At 44.4% G+C, this 19019-nt stretch overlaps 1 protein-coding gene across 5 annotated transcripts in view; it reads left to right on the top strand.

Annotated features, from left to right (window-relative positions):
* Positions 1-19019, top strand: part of ARMC2 (armadillo repeat containing 2) — a 242905-nt gene that overhangs the window by 203152 nt on the left and 20734 nt on the right. For all 5 annotated transcript variants that reach the window (XM_059889700.1, XM_059889698.1, XM_024996614.2 and 2 more), the window contains one exon: positions 11577-11892. In XM_059889700.1, coding sequence (XP_059745683.1) covers positions 11577-11892 — 316 coding nt within the window. The remainder of the gene's footprint in view (positions 1-11576; positions 11893-19019) is intronic.

Below are 19019 nucleotides of genomic sequence, written 5' to 3'. Positions count from 1 at the left end.
AAAATTTTTTATTTATTTACTTTAGACCGGGCAGGGTCTTCACTGCTGCTCGCATTTTATGCTACTTGTGCCGAGCAGGGGCACTCTCCAGATGCAACACACGGGCTTCTCTTGTTGCCGAGTGCGGGCCCTAGGACGCACAGGTCAATAGTTGCAGCATGTGGGCTCAGCAGGCGCAGCTTCCAGGCTCTAGCACAGGCTCAATAGTTGTGGCACATCCATGGCATGTGGGATCTTCCCAGATCAGGGATGGAACTTGTGTCCCCTGCATTGGCAGGCAGATTCTACCACTGAGCCACCAGGGAAGCCCTCACCAAAATTATTTTAGTCATTGTGGTAAAAATCATATTCAACTATATTACATATTTCCTTGCTCTCTTAGAAGATATTAAAAATAATTTCCTCTTATCAATGCCAAAGGTCAATATTACAAGCAGTAATTATTACTCTAGAGGTTGTTTGTCCTACTTTGGGGGCATGAGTCTGTTGATAGACTTCTTTAAATGCCTGTGTCATCTTTGTGTAGATTTCTCTCTCCCTTTCCATTGTTATTAACTTTGCTTTGGTAATCATTACCTGTCTTTTGCAATGATTTGTAATTAGTAGGGCAACCTCATAACCAACCTTAAAAGTAACACCTAAAGAGTCTAAACACTGACTTTGAATAGGTTCTGAGTGAGAAGAGCCTGAGGGACTTTTGATGAAATTTCTCTCAGCTGTTCTTATCTTCAAAAGCCAATTCATATTCAAGGTGTGGCTCTGTGTTCCTTTCTCTATGAAGCCTTCTAAGACCAGCCAATTTTTTCCTCATTAGTGCATCATTTAATTTTTATTTTTTAAAGGTTTGTAGCAACTTAGCAGTAGCAGCAGCAGCAGCAGCAGCAGCTCTATTTGTAATAGTCAAAAACTAGAAAGAACCAAATGTCCTTCTCTGGATAAATGGCTAAGCAAACTGTGGAATATCTATGCCATGGAATACTATTCAGCATTAAAAAAGGACTGAGCTATTTATATATACTATATCCTGGATAAATCTCCAACTATACTGAATGAAAAGAGCCAGTCCCCAAATGTTACATACTGCATGCATGATTTTAAACCCTTTAATGTAGCTAGTGCACCCAGTTAATACAGTCAGAGCTGAGGACCCAAGCAGTATGTTTCTGACCCTAACTATTTCACTATTATTAAGAAAAATCATCCAAAACTTAGAGCTAGAGTGCGGGGTAGGAGCCCGTATATTCTGACAAAGTCATACTGGGGCACTGTTTAACCAACAGGGCTTAATTCCCAAGGAGAATATATCTTTGTTTAAACTTGCTGTTTACTATTTGATTAGAACCCAGACACTATAAAGTTACACATTAATTTGTACATTTTTTCCTCTGGTAGACAAGATAACCTCAAAGTTATGGTTTGTTACCTTAGGGCCATTAGCCAGGTATGATTCTAACTAGTAGTCTTCCTCTAACATTCTTTTTAAAGCTTGTAAACACCCAGTTCTTGTTTTTGGAGCCCACTTTATCATTGTATTGGCTTCCTTCATTAATGAGATAAATAATTCTTTTAATGTGTTCATTTTATATTTCTGTGAGAGCCAGGTTAACTTTTTATAAATTATACTTTGACTTTGTATTGTCTTTTACTTATGCAAAAGAAGGAAATATTACAGTTTTGAATCATCTTTGATATTTTCTAGTAAGGAAAAATATATATATTTTACATTTTCCTCAAAACCAGAATGCTTTAGAAGAGCAGGGAAATTGTTCAGGCTACAAGGAAATAGTTATGTGTCCCAACCACTTCCTAAAATCGTTAACCAAAGGCTTTTAGAGATCTTTGTAAATATTTCTTTCGTGATTCTCTAAGTAGTTATCATTTGTGTAGCTGCCTTATGCACTATTGGGATTTCCTAAGGACACAGGCTTTGTCTTTATAAACCTGAGATGATTCTTGGCATAACAGACTCATGATAAGTGCTGAAAGAATGAATTTTGTGTATGTGAAATGCTTTGGAATCTGTAAAGTGTTATACAATATATTTTTTTTTCTAGTCCTCTAGTACTTCTTCCTTAAATATTACTTTCCTCTTCCTACTTTGGAGGAGGAAATAATAATTTTCCCCACATTTTTCTTGTTGATGGGCTGCCATACACAGCAGCAAAACAGAAATGCTGGATCTTAAATTACTTCAGACCAGCACAGCATCTTAGGTTCCTGTTCCCTTTGGCCCAGGTGACTAGTTGGATAAGATTTGTTTTCCTCTTTCCCAAGAGATAGAAGTGATTTCCAGAAACAGAAACCGCACACCACATCCTGATGTGAGTGTTTTAATCTTTGGTGGCTCAGATTTTGCTCCACCTGAGCTTTACTTGGACATTGAGACTTTTGAACTGATCTTTGAAATGTACCCCAGTCGTCCAGCAACTTTTAAACTGGAATTATTACTTCCTAGAACTATTTTTGTTTCAGTTCTAGGAAATGTTTCTCCAAGGCCAGCTTGGATTATAGACACATGCACACTTTGGACCCGTTATAGTCTCTTCGTGTACAGAGCTGTCACCCAGGGACTCAGCAATCAGTCTGCAGCCCTTATCTTTGTCCTGAGAGGTTAGCATTGCCTTTGTCTTAAAAGTTGGAAGGCTACGTTGATAATTGGCAGAGATTTCATTTTTCTGGGACTTATTTTTAAATTTAATCACGTTATGACTTAGTGTATTTTTGGAGAACATAGAAACAAAAATCTCAAAAAAAGAAAGAAGGAAAGAAAGAAAACCCCTCTCTAGTGACAAATGAACTGTCACCTGCACACACCTCTTTGAGTGTTTTTTGATCACTCAGGAGAGGAGCTTAGCAGGAAACTGTGGCCAGCCGCTTCCCCCGTCCACCAGGGGGAGATGCTGCTTGGAACCAGGTAGCACCAAAGCTGATGGCTGCTGGGAGAAGTGGAATCTTTCCTCCCCCATCTGGTGGTGCATTCCATTAAAGGGAAAAAAAGAAAAAGTGAGAAAATGTCAAAAGTAAAAAATTTTTTCCTGTTTATTTTTTTCCACACCTTATTCATATTCATCTCTTTTCAAGGAAAAGTCTGACTTCAGCATATGAAAATTGGTCTTTTTGGAGTGCCCTTAATCTGTCTCAGTTATTAGGTCAGTTGATAATGAAAGGTGGTGGGGAGAGCATTTTCACCTTTATTTTCTACCTGTCTGTGTTGTGAGAATTATTTAAAAGAAACATGGATTCATAGTTTGATATATGATATCAGTTTTGATATATAACATGATATAAAAACACTAGGTATTAAAGTGGTGAGATATTGAATTCTTTCTTGATTTGAATCATTGAATCATTGTCTCCTAAACTTGAGGAGTTTTAAAAATACAGGTTCTCAGGCCTCACCCTGGGAGAGCCTGATTCAGGTCTGGGACAGAGCCCAAGAACCTATTTTTAATAGGTACCTCAGGTGAAGAGCAGGTGTGGGAACCTGTGGTGTAAATTATTAAGATGGCCCCTTAAATTGTTTTCCCCAAAATTGACAGCGGAGGGTTTTGTACAAATCCTCAAGAGATTTTAAAGTGATTAATCAAAGCAGCCACACAGGGTCAATCTTCATCTTCAGGCATGTGGCTGAAAGTGAATCTCCCTTACAAAGTAGGAACCAAATCAGCAAGACAGGCCAGGTGTTGGTGTAGATTTCCCCAGTAAGTGGTGATAACCACCCGCCTTGTGCCTTTTGCTGAGGCACAAGGTAGCCAAGGAGCACTTTCTTAGCCAGAGAAAAGGAGATGGGCCATTCGACCCTTCCAGGGACTTTCTCTGCCAGACTTGTGTCAAAACAGATGACACTGAGAACAAGCCATTGCACAAATGGGGCTTCCGACACTGGTCACACTGGGCTACTGAGGAGAAGTGAGCCCTGGGGATCCTTGAACTGGCAGTGGAAGGGAGGATTCCTTATCCTTGGTTAGCTAGACAAGCCACAAGTTGTTCTTGACTCATTTGCTAATGAAGCAACCACCGAATTTTATTTTTGCTTTGAGAAATTTCAGTATATCTCCATATCTAACCTTTGTTAAGTTTGCAACAAAGCTGAGGACAATTTGTTCATTTTAAATAACGCATGGTTGGGTTCACAACAACTCTGTTCACCCATAGCCCTTCAGTGACGCGAGCTTGTCAGAATATGATGGCTGTGGTACAAGCCAAGGGTTTCATCGGCAGTCTCAGAGAAAAGGAATCCACTCCTCCCAGCTCTCACAAAGGACTTCCTCAGGGAGAACAAGGGCAACTTCTTTGGCTCATGTCTGTCTGTGAGGTTGATTTGTCCAGGATCCATGGTCCAACTGGTAACTCCCAGTTCCCACACACACAAAAACTGAGACCAAAACACAGCACTGCAGTCAGCCGGGTGCAGTTTGTAAGTTCGACTAGAGCACAAAGAAATGTATCTATTTAAAATGCTGACCGAAATTCAGTGAAATGACAAATCTCATTTAAGAACTGTGCACATATTGTATGCTTTATGGTGTAAACTGCATTTGGTACAACCAAATGTGCAAGCAGATGGGCCCAGTGTGGAAGGCGTGAGCGGGGTCTGTGGCAGCCTTGCAAAGCAGACCTGCCTCAGGGGTGCTTCTGACATCAGCGTCGCCACATTTAGCAGCTCACCAAAATATGTTTGGGTTTGTTTTTTTGGATAGCACAGAAGGATTTTCCCCCATTTCTTCTATAAATATCTACTGGGCAGGAGATCAGGTAAAATCCCTCAAATAAGACTTGTAAGTCTGGCAATGTTTTGCAAAGGTCACAGTCCAAAAAAAAAAATAATAACCTTTATCTACATTCCCATCACTCCTGTCCATTAAACAGCTATCTGTCTAATCCTCCCCACTTTTAGATACACTCAGTTCCTTGTGCTTCTTTTGTGAAACAGAACTTCCCGATGCAGGGCAATCGTCAGCTTCAGAGAACGCTGTCTGGGAATCCCCCAGCGTGTCCGTGCTTGTACTGCTTGTTAAGCTGAGCCTCTCTCGTCCAGGGCAAGCGGCGGTCTTCAAGGCATGTGAACGCTGTCTGATTCAGAGTGCTCAGGCATCCTGCTGTTGAAAACGGGACTCGGAATGTCTGGAGAGGGTAGGGCTGAAAGCAAAAAACATTGGCCCCTTTTGGAGCTGTTCCTCTTCAGTGCAACCACAGCCGAGCAGCAGGCCAGAGGATAGCGCGACCTTTCTCCCCCTCCTCCATCCTCTTTGGGGCCACAGAGGATTGGCGAGGGAGGCGCCTCCACCCCTTCCCCGGCGCCTTTATATGGTGACTTGGCTCCCCGCTTGCCCTCCTCCTCCAGCCTGGCAGGAGGGCCCTGTGGCTGTCTTCCCAGCCCCTCGGCAGCCACATTCCCAGTGGGTGCTGTGAGCGTTTGGCTGAGCTCGCTCCTTTTTTCGGCCTTGGCCTTGGTCTGCACCCCTGACCGGGCGGGCGGCACAAAAAGCCCTTAGCTTGTTCATTCTTTCCAGCTCCTGCTGCTTTGCCCTTGTGGAGCTGGCTCTTCCCGCCCACCCTCTCCGACTCAGCACAGAACCCAAATGCCTGATTTATGTCTGTTGACTTAAAAAAAAGAACAGAGCCCAGTGAAATTATAGCATCGCCCTGGTGCTTTTGAGTGATAGCTGCGTTCAGAAGCATACAGTAGGCGCTCAATTAAGGGATGTTGGTGGGATGGATAGATGGATGGAAGCATCACATATAATCTCTTCTGATTTTTAAATGATTTTCTACTTCGATTCTGGTTTTGAGCTTCCAACATCTCTCAGATTCTTCTGATTTGTATGGCTCAGCACTTGGGCAAACTGTTGACCCACTTTCAGTAGTCTGGGGTTAATTAGCATTTCTGCAGCACTGCAGTCTGTCTTCCCAATGGTAAAATTTATCTGTTCTTCAAGCCACCTGTAAGCTCGATTAACACTGGAGTTTTGTCTGAGGGTGGGAAGTTGGGTAAATGTTGCAAATTGCAAATCCTGATTGAGCTCTCAGATCCAGATTGCGTGAGAAGTTTCTAACCAAAATTTAAAGAGGGCATCTTGATGAGTTTAATTTTCTGGTTAAAGGAGGGTTCCAATTTTGAGCACATTTACAACCCCTTCAATTTCAACCCATTTTTGAAAACCTTTCTAAAATGTTTTCCTTGACTTAGGACAAGTATTCTCTGAAGTAAGTAATGGAGCCTGCTGAATATAGTTGATTCTTTCTGTGACATCTTGATATGGTTCCTTCCCCATGGTCAACATTATGCACATGGGTTATTTTAAGGTTCTGTGGGTAGGAAGGGTGTGGAGTCAGGGAAGAGTGGACAGTGGGTGGGGAGTAAAGTGAGGTAATGGCAGAAGTGGTCACGTGGGGCTGGATGGTAATTAGATGCTGGCTTTGGCATTTTATAGGCAGTGGATGATTTTGAACAAGGGGGTGATGTAAGAGCTGCGCTTCTAGAAGTGGTGTTAACCTTGGTCACAGAGGGAGGAGCCCGTCAAGGATCTCTGACAAGAGTCTACAGACTGGGTTAGCCAGAGTGGGTGTGGGAAGTGGGAGTCAGGGGAGATTCTGAGATGACAGAGTGGAGGGAGCTTGGTGACCGAGAGAGGGAAGAATAGAAGATGCCGCTGGGGCTGAGCCTGGGGAAGACGAGGGTCATGGGAATGAGGAGGAGGGTTGAAGTGGTTTGGGAATCCATCTGTGAGTACAGAAGTGATTGTCCGAGTCCTGCTTCTTCTCTTAACCAGTGTGGGACTCTGGGGCCAGGGAGCCTCTTCAAGCCTCAGTTTCTACATCTCTGAGTAGGTAGAAATCTCCTTCATTGACTTTAGGCCAGTGTTTCTCACATGGAAAATAACAGTCAACACAGAGGCTGTTGCTGGAACTTGACAGAGACCACTCTGTTCAGCAGTGTCCTGCTCCTTGTTTTGTTCCAGTTAAAGTAATTTGATTTACAGGCGTGTGGAGCCTATTCAGACTGAGTAACATGTTTGCTCATGAGGGCACAGCTTATGCTAAACCAAAGAGAACATTCAGCTTTCTACCGGCTATACCTGGGACGCACAGTTGAGGTCAGGCTTCGTCCAGTACGTGAACCTGTCTGAGTTCTGGTTGGCCAGAGCTGTTGCTGGGCTGACTCCTTTTTAAGCAAAATTAGAAAGTCTATGTGAACTGGTTATACTAGATTGCCTTCTTAAAAAAAAAAAAAAAAGAGATTCTCCTGATTCATCTTCATTTTGCTGTTTCAAAACTACATAGTTGTGGTCTGAACATGCAACTTTGTGTTCAATTTAACAAAAAGGCTGTAACAGTGTTGATTTATAGGTGGTTCTCAGATATTGTCTTAGAATAAAGGAGAGGCTCTGTACCTCAAAGGAGACTGGCATGATGATGAAATTGTTTTTTGCGAGTTATTTCTCTGCAAATTGATGATCTCGGCCTTTGTGTAATTTTTCAAATCTTTATAGGATTTTAATTAAGTGATATTTAGTAGACTTGAGCTTGATTGGGCTGTGGAACAATAAACAACCTCACGGTAACACCGTTCAGGGGCTGGGTACCTCACAGAGCACAGACCACCCGTGGGGAGCTAAGGGGCCCTCTTGCTCAGCCCCCTCGTTCAGAATTCCCAATGAGTCCAGACAAGCACTGGCAGGGGAGTAAGGAAACACCACCTCAGCCAGCTGCCTGTGAGCCTGCCCCTGCTCTGGCCTATTCCATTCTCTCTCGAGATTCATGGAGAACATATTTGAGAAGGGTTGAGGGGAGAAAAAGAAGACGATGCTTTAGACAACCCTGAGAAAGAGGACAGAAGTAGCAAGCATAGCAGTTGCTGGAAGTTTGGTGGTGCACACAGTGCAATCTGCCAGCCCATTTGTTGATTCTGCATGCCATCCTTCAGTTGGCACCGCTGCTGCCAGGAACCACCCCCTCCTTTTTCCATCTGAAGGCAGGGAGAGAGGCACTGCGGCAGCGTTAACTCTTCCTGCCCTAAAGCCTAGAGTTTCTTATCCCCGTGTCAGGCTTAATAACCTGTGCCATATTAGGACCCACAGAGATATTTGAATCAAAGAATTTTAAAAGTGGCAAGGGCCTGAGGGAGGTTTTCAAGCAGGAAAAGCAGCACCCAGTCTTCCCTTGTGGGACCAAATGTGATGGTGGGTAGAAATTTGAATTTTGAAGAATGAGGACCTAGGGGGAAACCTGCTTTTACCTGCAGCCAGAGATCTGGTCAGCAAATCAGCAGTGACGGTTGGAGGTGGTACAGGACCAGAGAAGTCTTCTGAGCTAGACCAACCAGAAAAACAAACATTGGAGGTAGAGGTGAAGGGGCAGAGCTAGCAAGAGGGAGAGGGGTGGAATGAATAGTCTAGCATCTTTCAGAAGACAAATCTTAGGAGGTAAATTAATGCTCTTGATTTAGCCAACAGAATGCAGCTATATATTGTGTGCTTTAAGAAGTCATTTAAAAACACTGATCATGTCTTTCCTGTCTTGCTTAATGTGCTTTTGTGGAAATAAGAGCAAGTCCAGGGAACACCGGGAAGTCTAGAAATGTTGGCCATAACTACTGCCTAGGGCATGAGGGAGGTGGCTATCCGAATTGTGGGAACATTTTGTTCCAATTAAGGAACTGCAGATCGTCACTTCAGAGAATTAGTTGATTTGTGTACCTAGGTGCTTGGAACAGTGATTGGTGAATCATAAACACAGAGTATTAGTTGCTGCTACTACTATTAGTAATGATAGTAATTATTACAATTTTCAGAGGTAGGGCTAGTGCAGTCTTTAATCAGAAATTGTGTATCAGAGTTTATGGGAAAAACTCTTGCTCCTCAGTTTAGAAAACACAGTGGAATTTTCCTTCAAGGAGCCTAGTTCTCAGAAACAGCCTCTGTCTTGGTTGGAAAATGGTCTGCTTTGCTGTTGGGTGTGACAAGAGAGGGAGAGAGTACTGTCTTTCCAGAGCCCAGGGAGAGGCCTGGCCCACTGGGAATTACATGAAGTAACCACTGGTTTCACGTGAAGGGAAACTGGAGTTTTATAACAACTTTGTGAGCTTGGTTTAGATTTAAGACCTACCTGCTTCAGCTTCTTTAGGGAACTGTCTGGTGATCAGACACAAACAAGGTGACCCCAGACCAGGAGAGGGACTGCCCCAGGTATTCTTTCTCAGGACATGCTCCTTTCCCCAGTGTCAACTCACCTATCCTCCACACCACATATCTGCTTTTATTAACTTATCAAGGTTGAACTCAAAACCATAGTCATAATTTTGCTAACCTCTCCCGCTGCCACCCCCTGTTCGCTGAGCATCCTCTTATCTAGGCTCCTCTAAAACCTCTGTGTCTTTCCCACATAGGTTTACGCTACTAATATTTTACTGATAGTAAAGGATTCAGAACAGTGCCTGAATCATCACTCACTACAGTTTGTGCTTTGTCTGTTTTGTCTCATTTAATTTTTTTTTTTTAACATTATGAATTTAATTTTGCATCACAGTATTTTCCCCATTTTACAGATGAGTTAATCGAGAGACAGAAAGGCCAAGTGAAGTGCGACCCAGGCTGCCTGGCTCTCTGGCTGGGAACCATAATCCCCTTGGGTGTCTAGTTTCTTCCTTAGCCCTTTCAGTCTTTGCAGTCTCTCCACTTATTATTAGCCTTGTTTTCTCAAGTAGATGGCGAACTCTTCAGAGCACCTTGCCTCATCCTTGTTTGTATGTATGTGTATTCCCCTAGACCCCAGCATTCAAAACGTACCCAAGGACTAGCGTTCCAGTTGTGGTGGGGGCAGGAGTGAGTCCCGTGCCTGGACCACCTGCGTGATGGGTTGCACACTGCCCAGCTGAGGTTTTTCTGGGTGTGAACTCTCCTGGGCCAGCACACATCGTGTTAGACTCTGTCCTTTCTTAATGTTGGCAAATGGTTCACAGCTGCACAAGCAGCAGCCTGGCTGCTTCTCCGCCGGGGCCAGGGAAAACGTTTTCAGGAACAAGCAGGAACAAGTTGGTATTGGCAGAGCAGACCCAGGCAAGCCCCAGCATCTCGCCCTTTGTCCAGGATCCTCCACTGTCTTTAGGCCACACGCAGTGCTGGGGCTGCTCCCATCCCCCAGGTCCCACCTGGAGAAAAACCGGCCCAGCCTTTTGCCCTCTGTCCCAATTCCTTAAGGCTGCTGCTAACTACAGATCTGATAAGGTAGGGTTTGTGGAATTCCTCCTCATATTTGCATTTGAAAGGAGATAATTCCTTTACTGCTCAGAAAGCTGTCAAGGCAAAGGAGGAGGTAAATAACGAGCCACTTGGGAGGCACTAGTGTACCAAAGACGCCAGATCTGGGTAACCCGGGGTTCAAATCCTAACTCCACCCTTCACTGGCTGTGACAAGGGCGGCTTCTCCAACCCTGTTTCTTGTCTGTAAACAGCACCCGCGCAATGAGTATCAGCACCCTGGCTAGTTGTAGCCCCTCAGTAAGTGTTCCTTCAACAGCAGAACTGGTCTGTCTGCCCACTGTTGTCAAATTAAGAGCACAGTTGTTTCTGTTTCTTGTGCAGTCATAAACTGTTCTCAGCTGAGATTTTAAAGAAACGTTTATTTGTTATTAAATATAGCTTATATACTGGAGAAGGAAATGACAGCCCACTCCAGTCTTCTTGCCTGTGAAATCCCATGGACAGAGAAGCCTTGCACAGTTCGGTTCATTGGGTCGCAAAGAGTCCTATGCAACTTAGCGACTAAACAACAACAACGGCTTATATACAGAAAAGTGCACAAAACACATATGTACCATTTAGCAAACAGTTATAAAAGCATCAGCCATGTAACCACTACCCTGCTCAAGAAAAACAAATACTGCTTTCAAGTGGTAAATACTCTGTAATGGTGGTTTTCATCTGCGGGCAATTTTGCCCCCACGGGACATTGAAACATTTTTGGTTGTGGTATGTGAGGAAGGGCTTCTGGTATCTAGTAAGAGAGGTTAGGGGTGCCATATAAACATAAACAGCCCCCAATAACAAAACATAAACATAAACAGCCCCCCATAACAAAGAATTAGCAGTGCCCCGGCTGAGAAAGTCTGATGTAACACAAACTGACTGCCCCTATGGGACAGACACCCCACTTTGAGAAATACAGTGCTTGAGCAGGAGGTGAACTTTTAGGAAAAGATTTCGGTGCTCAAGAAACCTGTTTGTGTCAAGGCTTAGATTTATATAACACATTGTTAGTAATGTCATCTCACTCAACTAATTGTTTTCTGAAGGAAAAAAAAAAGCCAGCCTGAATTTCAGATGAAGGATCTGAAGTTAATAGACCTTGCTAACAGCATCAATCAGTTTCTATTCTTTCATTGCTGCCAAATGCTTTTAATCTCCTCTGTCACTTTGCACCAATCCTGGGAATCAAATACTGTACAAGTCAGCAGAAACCAGACGTGTTCCATCTTACTATTAATTAAATCATGAATTAATTAAATACTGTCCTCTTCCCACCAACTTGTCCCAGCCCCTTTGCTCTCGTAACTCTTTGTCTTTAATTTATTGCAGGATTTAGTTGTTCGCGTTGTTTTTATTCTTGGCAACCTGACAGCAAAAAACAACCAGGCTCGTGAGCAGTTTTCCAAGGAGAAAGGGAGCATCCCAACTCTGCTGTCTTTATTCCACACTTTCTACAAGCTGGATCTGCATTCTGGGAAGCGCTGGGGGGAAGGAGATGAGCGTCCCGAGGCACGGAGGCCGGCCCAGGCAGAGGACGTGCTCATCAAACTGACGCGTGTGCTCGCCAACCTGGCCATCCACCCAGGCGTGGGCCCGGCCATCGCCGCCCACTCACACATCGTTGGCCTTCTCCTCGCCACACTGGGTAAGAAACGCGGCCTTAGAGGGACTGGGGTTCTGTGAGGGTTTTAGCAGTACAACCTGCTCGCTTTAATGAGACTTCTCATTTGTGACAGGAAATTCATTTGCCTTCTGTTCGGAACTGCCTCAAAAGTAATCCAGCTTTTTAAAAAAGGAGCAAAAATAGTAATACATCCTCCTGAAATCATAAGTCGTGTCCAACTCTAGTGTCCACATGGACTATAGCCAGTTAGGCTCTTCTGTCCATGGGTTTTCCCAGCTAAGAATACTGGAGTGGGTTGCCATTTCCTTCTCCAGGGTATCTTCCCTACCCAAGGATCGAACCCAGGCCTCCTGCATTGCAGGCAGATTCTTTACCATCTGAGCTACCAGAATTATTACTAAAACCCACTGAACTCTACAATTTAAAAGAGTGAATTTTATGGTATGTGAATTATATCACAACTTGTATTAAAAAAAAAAAAGCTTGCCAATCAAATTATCAAAATTGGCCAATTAACCACAGAGTTTAAAATTGCAGATTTTTCCTGGATTAGTCCACATAATTAAAGTTTATTTGTCTTTTTATTTTCTCAGCTTTTTACATTATCCACAATTATAGACTCCAGGTCCCATCTTTTCCCCTGTATTAGACAGTTGAAGCTGCCATAACAAAACACTGCAGGCTGGGTGGCTTAAACAACACAAGCATACTTCTCACAGCTCTGGAACCTAGGATTGTAAGATCAGAGTGCCAGCTGATTCTGTTCTGGTGAGAGCCCTCTTCTTGACCGGCAGGTAGCTTCATTCTCCTGTGGCTTTTCCTCAGTGTGAGTGGGTACACGTGAGAGAATGATCTTTCTCTTCTTGTAAGACCATCAGTCCTATCTGATAGAGACTCCACCCTTATGATCTCATTTAACTTGACCTCCTAAAAGTCCTGTCTCCAGAAATAATCACATTAGGGTTTAAGGCTTCAACATATAAATTTGGGGGAGGGGACACAATGCAGTTGATAATATCCTACCTCTGATCCCCCCTTCCCCAGATTCCTGGTTTTCCTATGTGCAGAATACTTTCATTCCATCTCAACAGCCTCAAAAGTTGTTAATTAATTTCAGCATCAACTCTGAAGTCTAAGGTCCCAGATCTCATTTAAATATCATCTAAATCAGCTATCATGAGTTGTGAGATATAAGACATCCTAAGGAACGATTCCTCTCCTGCTTGAACCTGAGAAACCAGACAAGTTATATGCAAAGCCGGATGGCAGGACCAGCACAAGATAGATGGTCCTATTCCAAAAGAGAGAAATAGGGAAAAAGGGAAGTGTGATGGGTCCCACCAAGTCCCAAGCCTAGTGACGTGAATTCCATAAGATCTTAAGGCTTGAGAATAATCCTCTTTCGTTACATGCTATTCCCTCCAGACCCACTGGGGCAGTGGCCCTGCCTCCACAGCTCTGTCAGTTAGGCCACCAGGGCTCTGCAGGGCAGTCTTGCCCTTAAGGCTTTGGGATGAAGACCAGTGTGACCTGCTGAAACTGAGGCAGTGGCCCTGGTGATCTCTGAATCACTGCTGGGGTCATTCTCTCCTCTACTTGCAAAATGGTGCATATTCCCATCTAAATAGCTCCACACTCTGTCCTGTCAAGTCCAAGGAATCTGACAGCTTCCTTCACTCGGTCCTGTCTCTGCCCCCTTCAGTTCAGATGGCAGTGCTTCTACTCACATAATCTCTCAAACTCTGTACTGAGTGATAATAAGACAACCACACATGTGGTGTTCCCTCCAGTACACGCTTTCTTATTTCTTGCAATATGGCCAGGCTGAGAAGTTTCCAAGTCTTCACGTTCTAGCTCCTATTGGTTAAAAGTTTCTTCTTCAATTCATCCCTTAAGTCACTCAGTTGTGTCTGAGTCTGCAAGCCCATGGATATACAGTCCATGGAATTCTCTAGGCCAGAATACTGGAGTGGGTAGCCTTTCCCTTCTCCAGGGTATCTTCCCGACCCAGGGATTGAACTCAGGTCTCCAGCATTGCTGGCAGATTCTTTACCAACTGAGTCACAAGGGAAACCCAAGAATACTGGAGTGGATAGCCTACCCCTTCTCCAGAGGATCTTCCCAATCCAGGGATCGAACCGGGGTCTCCGGCATTGCAGGTAGATTTTTTACCAACTGAGCTATCAGGGAAGCCCATCTCTCTCTTCTTACATGCTAATATAAGCAGTCAGGAAACGCCAAGCCTCTCCTTAAACACTCTGCTTGGAAATCATAGCTAAACATCCAGTATCATTGCTCGCAAGTTAGACCTTCCACAAAACACTAGAATACAATTCAGCCAAGTTGTTTGCCACTTTATAACAAGGATCTCCTTTCCTGCAGCTCCTCCTTTCCATCTGAGACTTTGCCAGAGTGGCCTTTAATGTCTATTTCTCTAACGGCATTGTACTCATGACTATTTCTGTGTTCTTTAAGAAGATGGAAGCTTTCTCTCCAGCTGTCTCTTGTCTTTCAGCCTTTGCCAGAATCACCTTGTCAATGAAAAATTAATCAGTGAATCTAAGAAAGAATTGGAAAATTTTATTCAAGCCAAATTTGAGGATTGTATCCCAGGAAGAACATCTCAGAAAGCTCTTGAGAACTTTTCTGCTGGTTAGAAATCAAGGCACGGTTGTATAAGATATTTTTGAGACAGAGGGCTCTACATCAAATGATGTGTTATTGACAGTTTACATTATCCAGGTCTAAGCATCATCCTGGTGTGTCACGTGACCCCTTACACGGTCAAGAAGGACTATTATCTTTTAAGGAGGGACTTGTCTTGATGCTAGAAGAATGTTGCTCTTTATGGTTGAGCAGATATTCCTACTGAGGGAGAGGTTTGGCAGATATACAGAGCACAGTGAGGGGAGAGAGGCCAGAGAAGAGTTGTGTTTAAATTTTTCTTATCTTGCCATAAAATATAAATTTTATTTCACAACCTTTAACATTCATATCTCTAGCATACCCCTCAGAACTCCTCCAGCCTCCACCCATTACTCAGTTTCAAAGCTGCCCATATTTTTAGGTATTTGTTACAGCAGCACCCTACTGCTAAGCACCCAAACCTGCCTTAATCTGCTTAGGATGCCGTAACAAAATAACAGAGGCTGTGACTCAAACAACAGAAACTTATCTTCTTACTTCAGGGGACTGGAAGTCTGAGATCAGGGTGCTGGCGTGGTTCCCGTGAGGCCTTTCTTCCTGGCTCATAGATGGCTGCATTTTTCCTTTTTCTTCCTCTTCTAAAGCCACCAATTCTATCAGAAAAGGAGTCCACCCTTACGATCTCATCTAACCCTAGTTATCTCCTAAAAGCTGCATTGTGGGTGGGGGGGCTTCAACATATGACTTTGGGAGGGACACAGTTCAGTCTGTAGCACCCCTGCCTTCCACTTTTTAGGTCTTGTCATTTCCCATGGGCACCTCTGCCTACCAGTGTGCAAGGAAATGAACTGCCATCCAGAGATATCTACTTTGCCACTACTTACCACTGAAAGATTTTGTTGTTGTGAAAGAAGCGTTAATGTCTGATGGAAATAATGTTTGGGGGTAACCTTTGAACTTTAGCCCTTTGTATAACCTCACTACATAGTCAGTGCTGTGCTCATATAAAAAGAGGTTTCTTAGTCTGCTCAGATTGCCATAACAAAACACCACAGATTGGATAGCTTAAACAGTAGAAATCTATTTCTCACAGTCCATAGGCTAGACGTCCCAGTCAAGGTGCCAGAAGGGTTGATACCTAGTGAGAATCCTTTTTCTGGCTTGTAGATGGCCCCCTTCTCACTGTGTCCTCACATGATGGGCAGAGAGCTCTGGCGTCTCCTCCTCGTCTTATCAGAGCACTAGTCATATCACCCAACTCCAGTACTTTGCCTAGAAAATCCCATGGATGGAGGAGCCTGGTGGGCTGCGGTCCATGGGGTCACTAAGAGTTGGACACGACTGAGCGACTTCACTTTCACTTTTCACGTTCATGCATTGGAGAAGGAAATGGCAACCCACTCCAGTGTTCTTGCCTGGAGAATCCCAGGGATGGGGGAACCGGGTGGGCTGCCATCTCTGGGGTCGCACAGACTGAAGCGACTTAGCAGCAGTAGCAGCATCAGCAGTCGTATAGGATGAGGGCCCCACCCTCACGACCTCATTTAACTTTTATACCTCACCAGCCCTATCACCAAATACAGTCACTTTGGGGGTTAGAGCTTCAACATATGAATTTGAAGGGGACACAAACACTCCACCCATCACAAGGTTTAAGAAAGTGTAGGTTGGTATCTGCTTTCAAGGAACAGGGTACATCGTGGAGGAATATCAGGTGTATACACAAAAGCTTATGAAAAGTGCCCATAACAAAGTACACACAGAGCGTGGAGGCTGAGAGGACTGAGCCACAGAGCATAGCTTTTGGTGTGTAGAGTTATAACTGACCTTGCCTTCCCTTGTTATGGAGCTGCGTAGTTTTTTTGTTTTTTGTTTTCTATATTTGTTTTTTGAAATATAATTGAACTACAACACTATGTTAGTTCCAGATTACAACACAGTGATTCTATATTTCTGTGCATTACAAAATGATCGCCATTGGAGCTACCCAGTGTAAAAAGCATGTTCACGTTTGTTCCCTGATGTGAGCAGCCACATGAGAGTGGGTTGTTATTTTAGGCCTTTTCACAGAGGAGGAAACAGGCTCAGTGAGATGCAGTGACTTTTAAAAGTCACAAAGTTAGTAAGTGGCAGGGTTACTCACATGTTGCTGATCTTAAGGATTCTTAAATTCTTATATTTTTAAATGTTTGTTTGGCTGTGCTGGGTCTTAGTTGCGGCACATGGAATCTTCATTGCACCATGTGGGATCTTTGGTTGCAGTGCATGGACGCTCTAGTTGTGGCACGTGGGCTCAATAGTTGGGGCACATGGGCTTAGTTGCTCTGCAGCATATGGGCTTTTGAGTTCCCCGACCAAGGATCAAACCCATGCCCCTCTTGCATCGCAAGGTGGATTCTTAACTACTGGACCACCAGAGAATTCCCAAGATTCTTAAATTCTGATTAAGGTCTGTCCTTGTGACATATTGCTTCCATGTGATAACTCAAAATCTACACATTAGTCTAGAACTCTCTTCCAAGCTGCTGACTGCACATTATACCGTCTGTATTGAGCTGCTCCAAAAATTGAGTTTCTCTAACAACTTAAAGTACTTTGGCCACCTCATGCGAAGAGTTGACTCATTGGAAAAGACTCTGATGCTGGGAGGAATTGGGGGCAGGAGGAGAAGGGGACGACAGAAGATGAGATGGCTGGATGGCATCACTGACTCGATGGACATGAGTCTGAGTGAACTCCGGGAGTTGGTGATGGACAGGGAGGCCTGGCGTGCTGTGATTCATGGGGTTGCAAAGAGACGGACACAACTGAGTGACTGAACTGAACAACTTCAAACCTTGCACTTGGACTCTAGTATCTCCCTGTCTTGGTTCTGCCTCTGGAGGATCAGTTCTTCTCCACCCAGAAGTCAGGGATCCACCTGCCTCAGAATCAGCTATGGGGCTCATTAGGATTCCTTTTCTAGTTTCTGGGTCTTACCTTTCTTTACCTGCAGGATGGGTTGAAATATGCACCCCCTGCCCCAGGTGATTCTTCTGCCCCTTAACTGTTGAGACCCAGTGCTCAGAGAACCACCTTTAGCCTCTCTGGCTAGTGAGGAGCTGGCAGGACCCTGAAACCCACCGGATGAGTTCTCATCTGTTGGCAGGCCAAATTGCTTCACTTGACTGTAGCTACCTGGGGAGAGCCTGAGGACCTGCCCTCAGATACCTGGACTGGGAGCACATCATTGTGGATAGTCAAGAAAGAAAGCTCCATGTTTCATTTTATTGCAATTATTCATATGTGAAGTGAGAACGTTCTTGGTCTTACATATATTTTATGAGCTTAGAAATTACATTTCTACCTATTAACTAAAAACATAATACAGTGGATAATTTCAGTTTGAATTCTAGGAAAGTAATGCTTTGGAAGCAGGAGAAAGAGGCAGAGAGCAGATTGGGCCAGAGCTTTTAGCTCTAGGGTTAATTAACCAAGGGGGCCTGGCTAGAGTCCTCAGGGGCTGGGGCCTGTCCCCGCTGTACCTCCATCATCAAGTCCTCTGGGAGGGTAGCTACTCTGCCTCTGTCACTGGGGGATTCCATGTGAGGTCTCTCCAGTATACTGTCTTGAGGTTACTGGTACTTACACATAACCTGCTTTCTTTCTTTTGCTCTAAAGTGACTAATGAAACTCAAATCTGGCACTTCAAAAACTGTGCATAAGAATCATGCAGGGAGCTCATGAAAGACAGATTCTAAACCCCACCCTTAGAGGCTGTGACTAATCAAATGAGGTGTGGAACCCGGGAATCTGCATTTTCTTTTTCGAACTCCCTCTCCCTGGCCAGCCCCAGTGCAGGTGGTGAGTGGTCTCACTGGAGAATGCTTCAGTCTCTGTGTTAGAGCTCAGTGCCGTCTGGGGTTAAGCCCATGTGGAGAAAGCCTTCTACCTGGCCCATGGTGGTGGGCAGTCATTAGGGCAAGCAGAGGGATCCCTTGTCTTTTCTGTCTCCAGAACGACTTGACCTCCCTCAAAGAGCTTTATGGGGGCGAGGGGTAAAGTTATCTTGATAGAGGATCATACACCACCCTCCCCCTGGCAGCTCAGCTGCAGGGATGAATGCTCTGAGCTCTACAAAGTCCCCTCAGCTGATCTCTGCTGGTTCCCACCTGGTATCTCTGCTTCAGTGAAGTATAGTGACCAGACCCTGCAGAAGGGAGCTGGTCAAGGAGCCTGGCAGGCTAGAGTCCATGGGGTTGCAAAGAGTCAGACACGACTGAGTGACTAATCTCAGCACAAATGCTTGTAAGTGCATTTGAATAGAAGCACTATTAAAAATTAACTTTTGTGGGGTGAAATGCATGTAAAGTGCTCGGAGCCCTTCATGGTAGACGCCTGGTAGCTGTGAATGCCTCCTGTCTTGTCTCGGATGCCAGATGTTCTTCCTGCTCCCAAATGTGAGGTCCTACAGGGGGACCTCACCTCTTAGGTGGTGATACATAAGAGCTACCCTTCTTTTT

The sequence above is a fragment of the Bos taurus genome, chromosome 9 (assembly GCF_002263795.3).
Source record: "Bos taurus isolate L1 Dominette 01449 registration number 42190680 breed Hereford chromosome 9, ARS-UCD2.0, whole genome shotgun sequence".
Lineage (NCBI taxonomy): Eukaryota > Metazoa > Chordata > Mammalia > Artiodactyla > Bovidae > Bos > Bos taurus.
The sequence above is the reverse complement of the archived record's forward strand: the minus strand, read 5'-3'. Positions and strand labels throughout refer to the sequence as shown.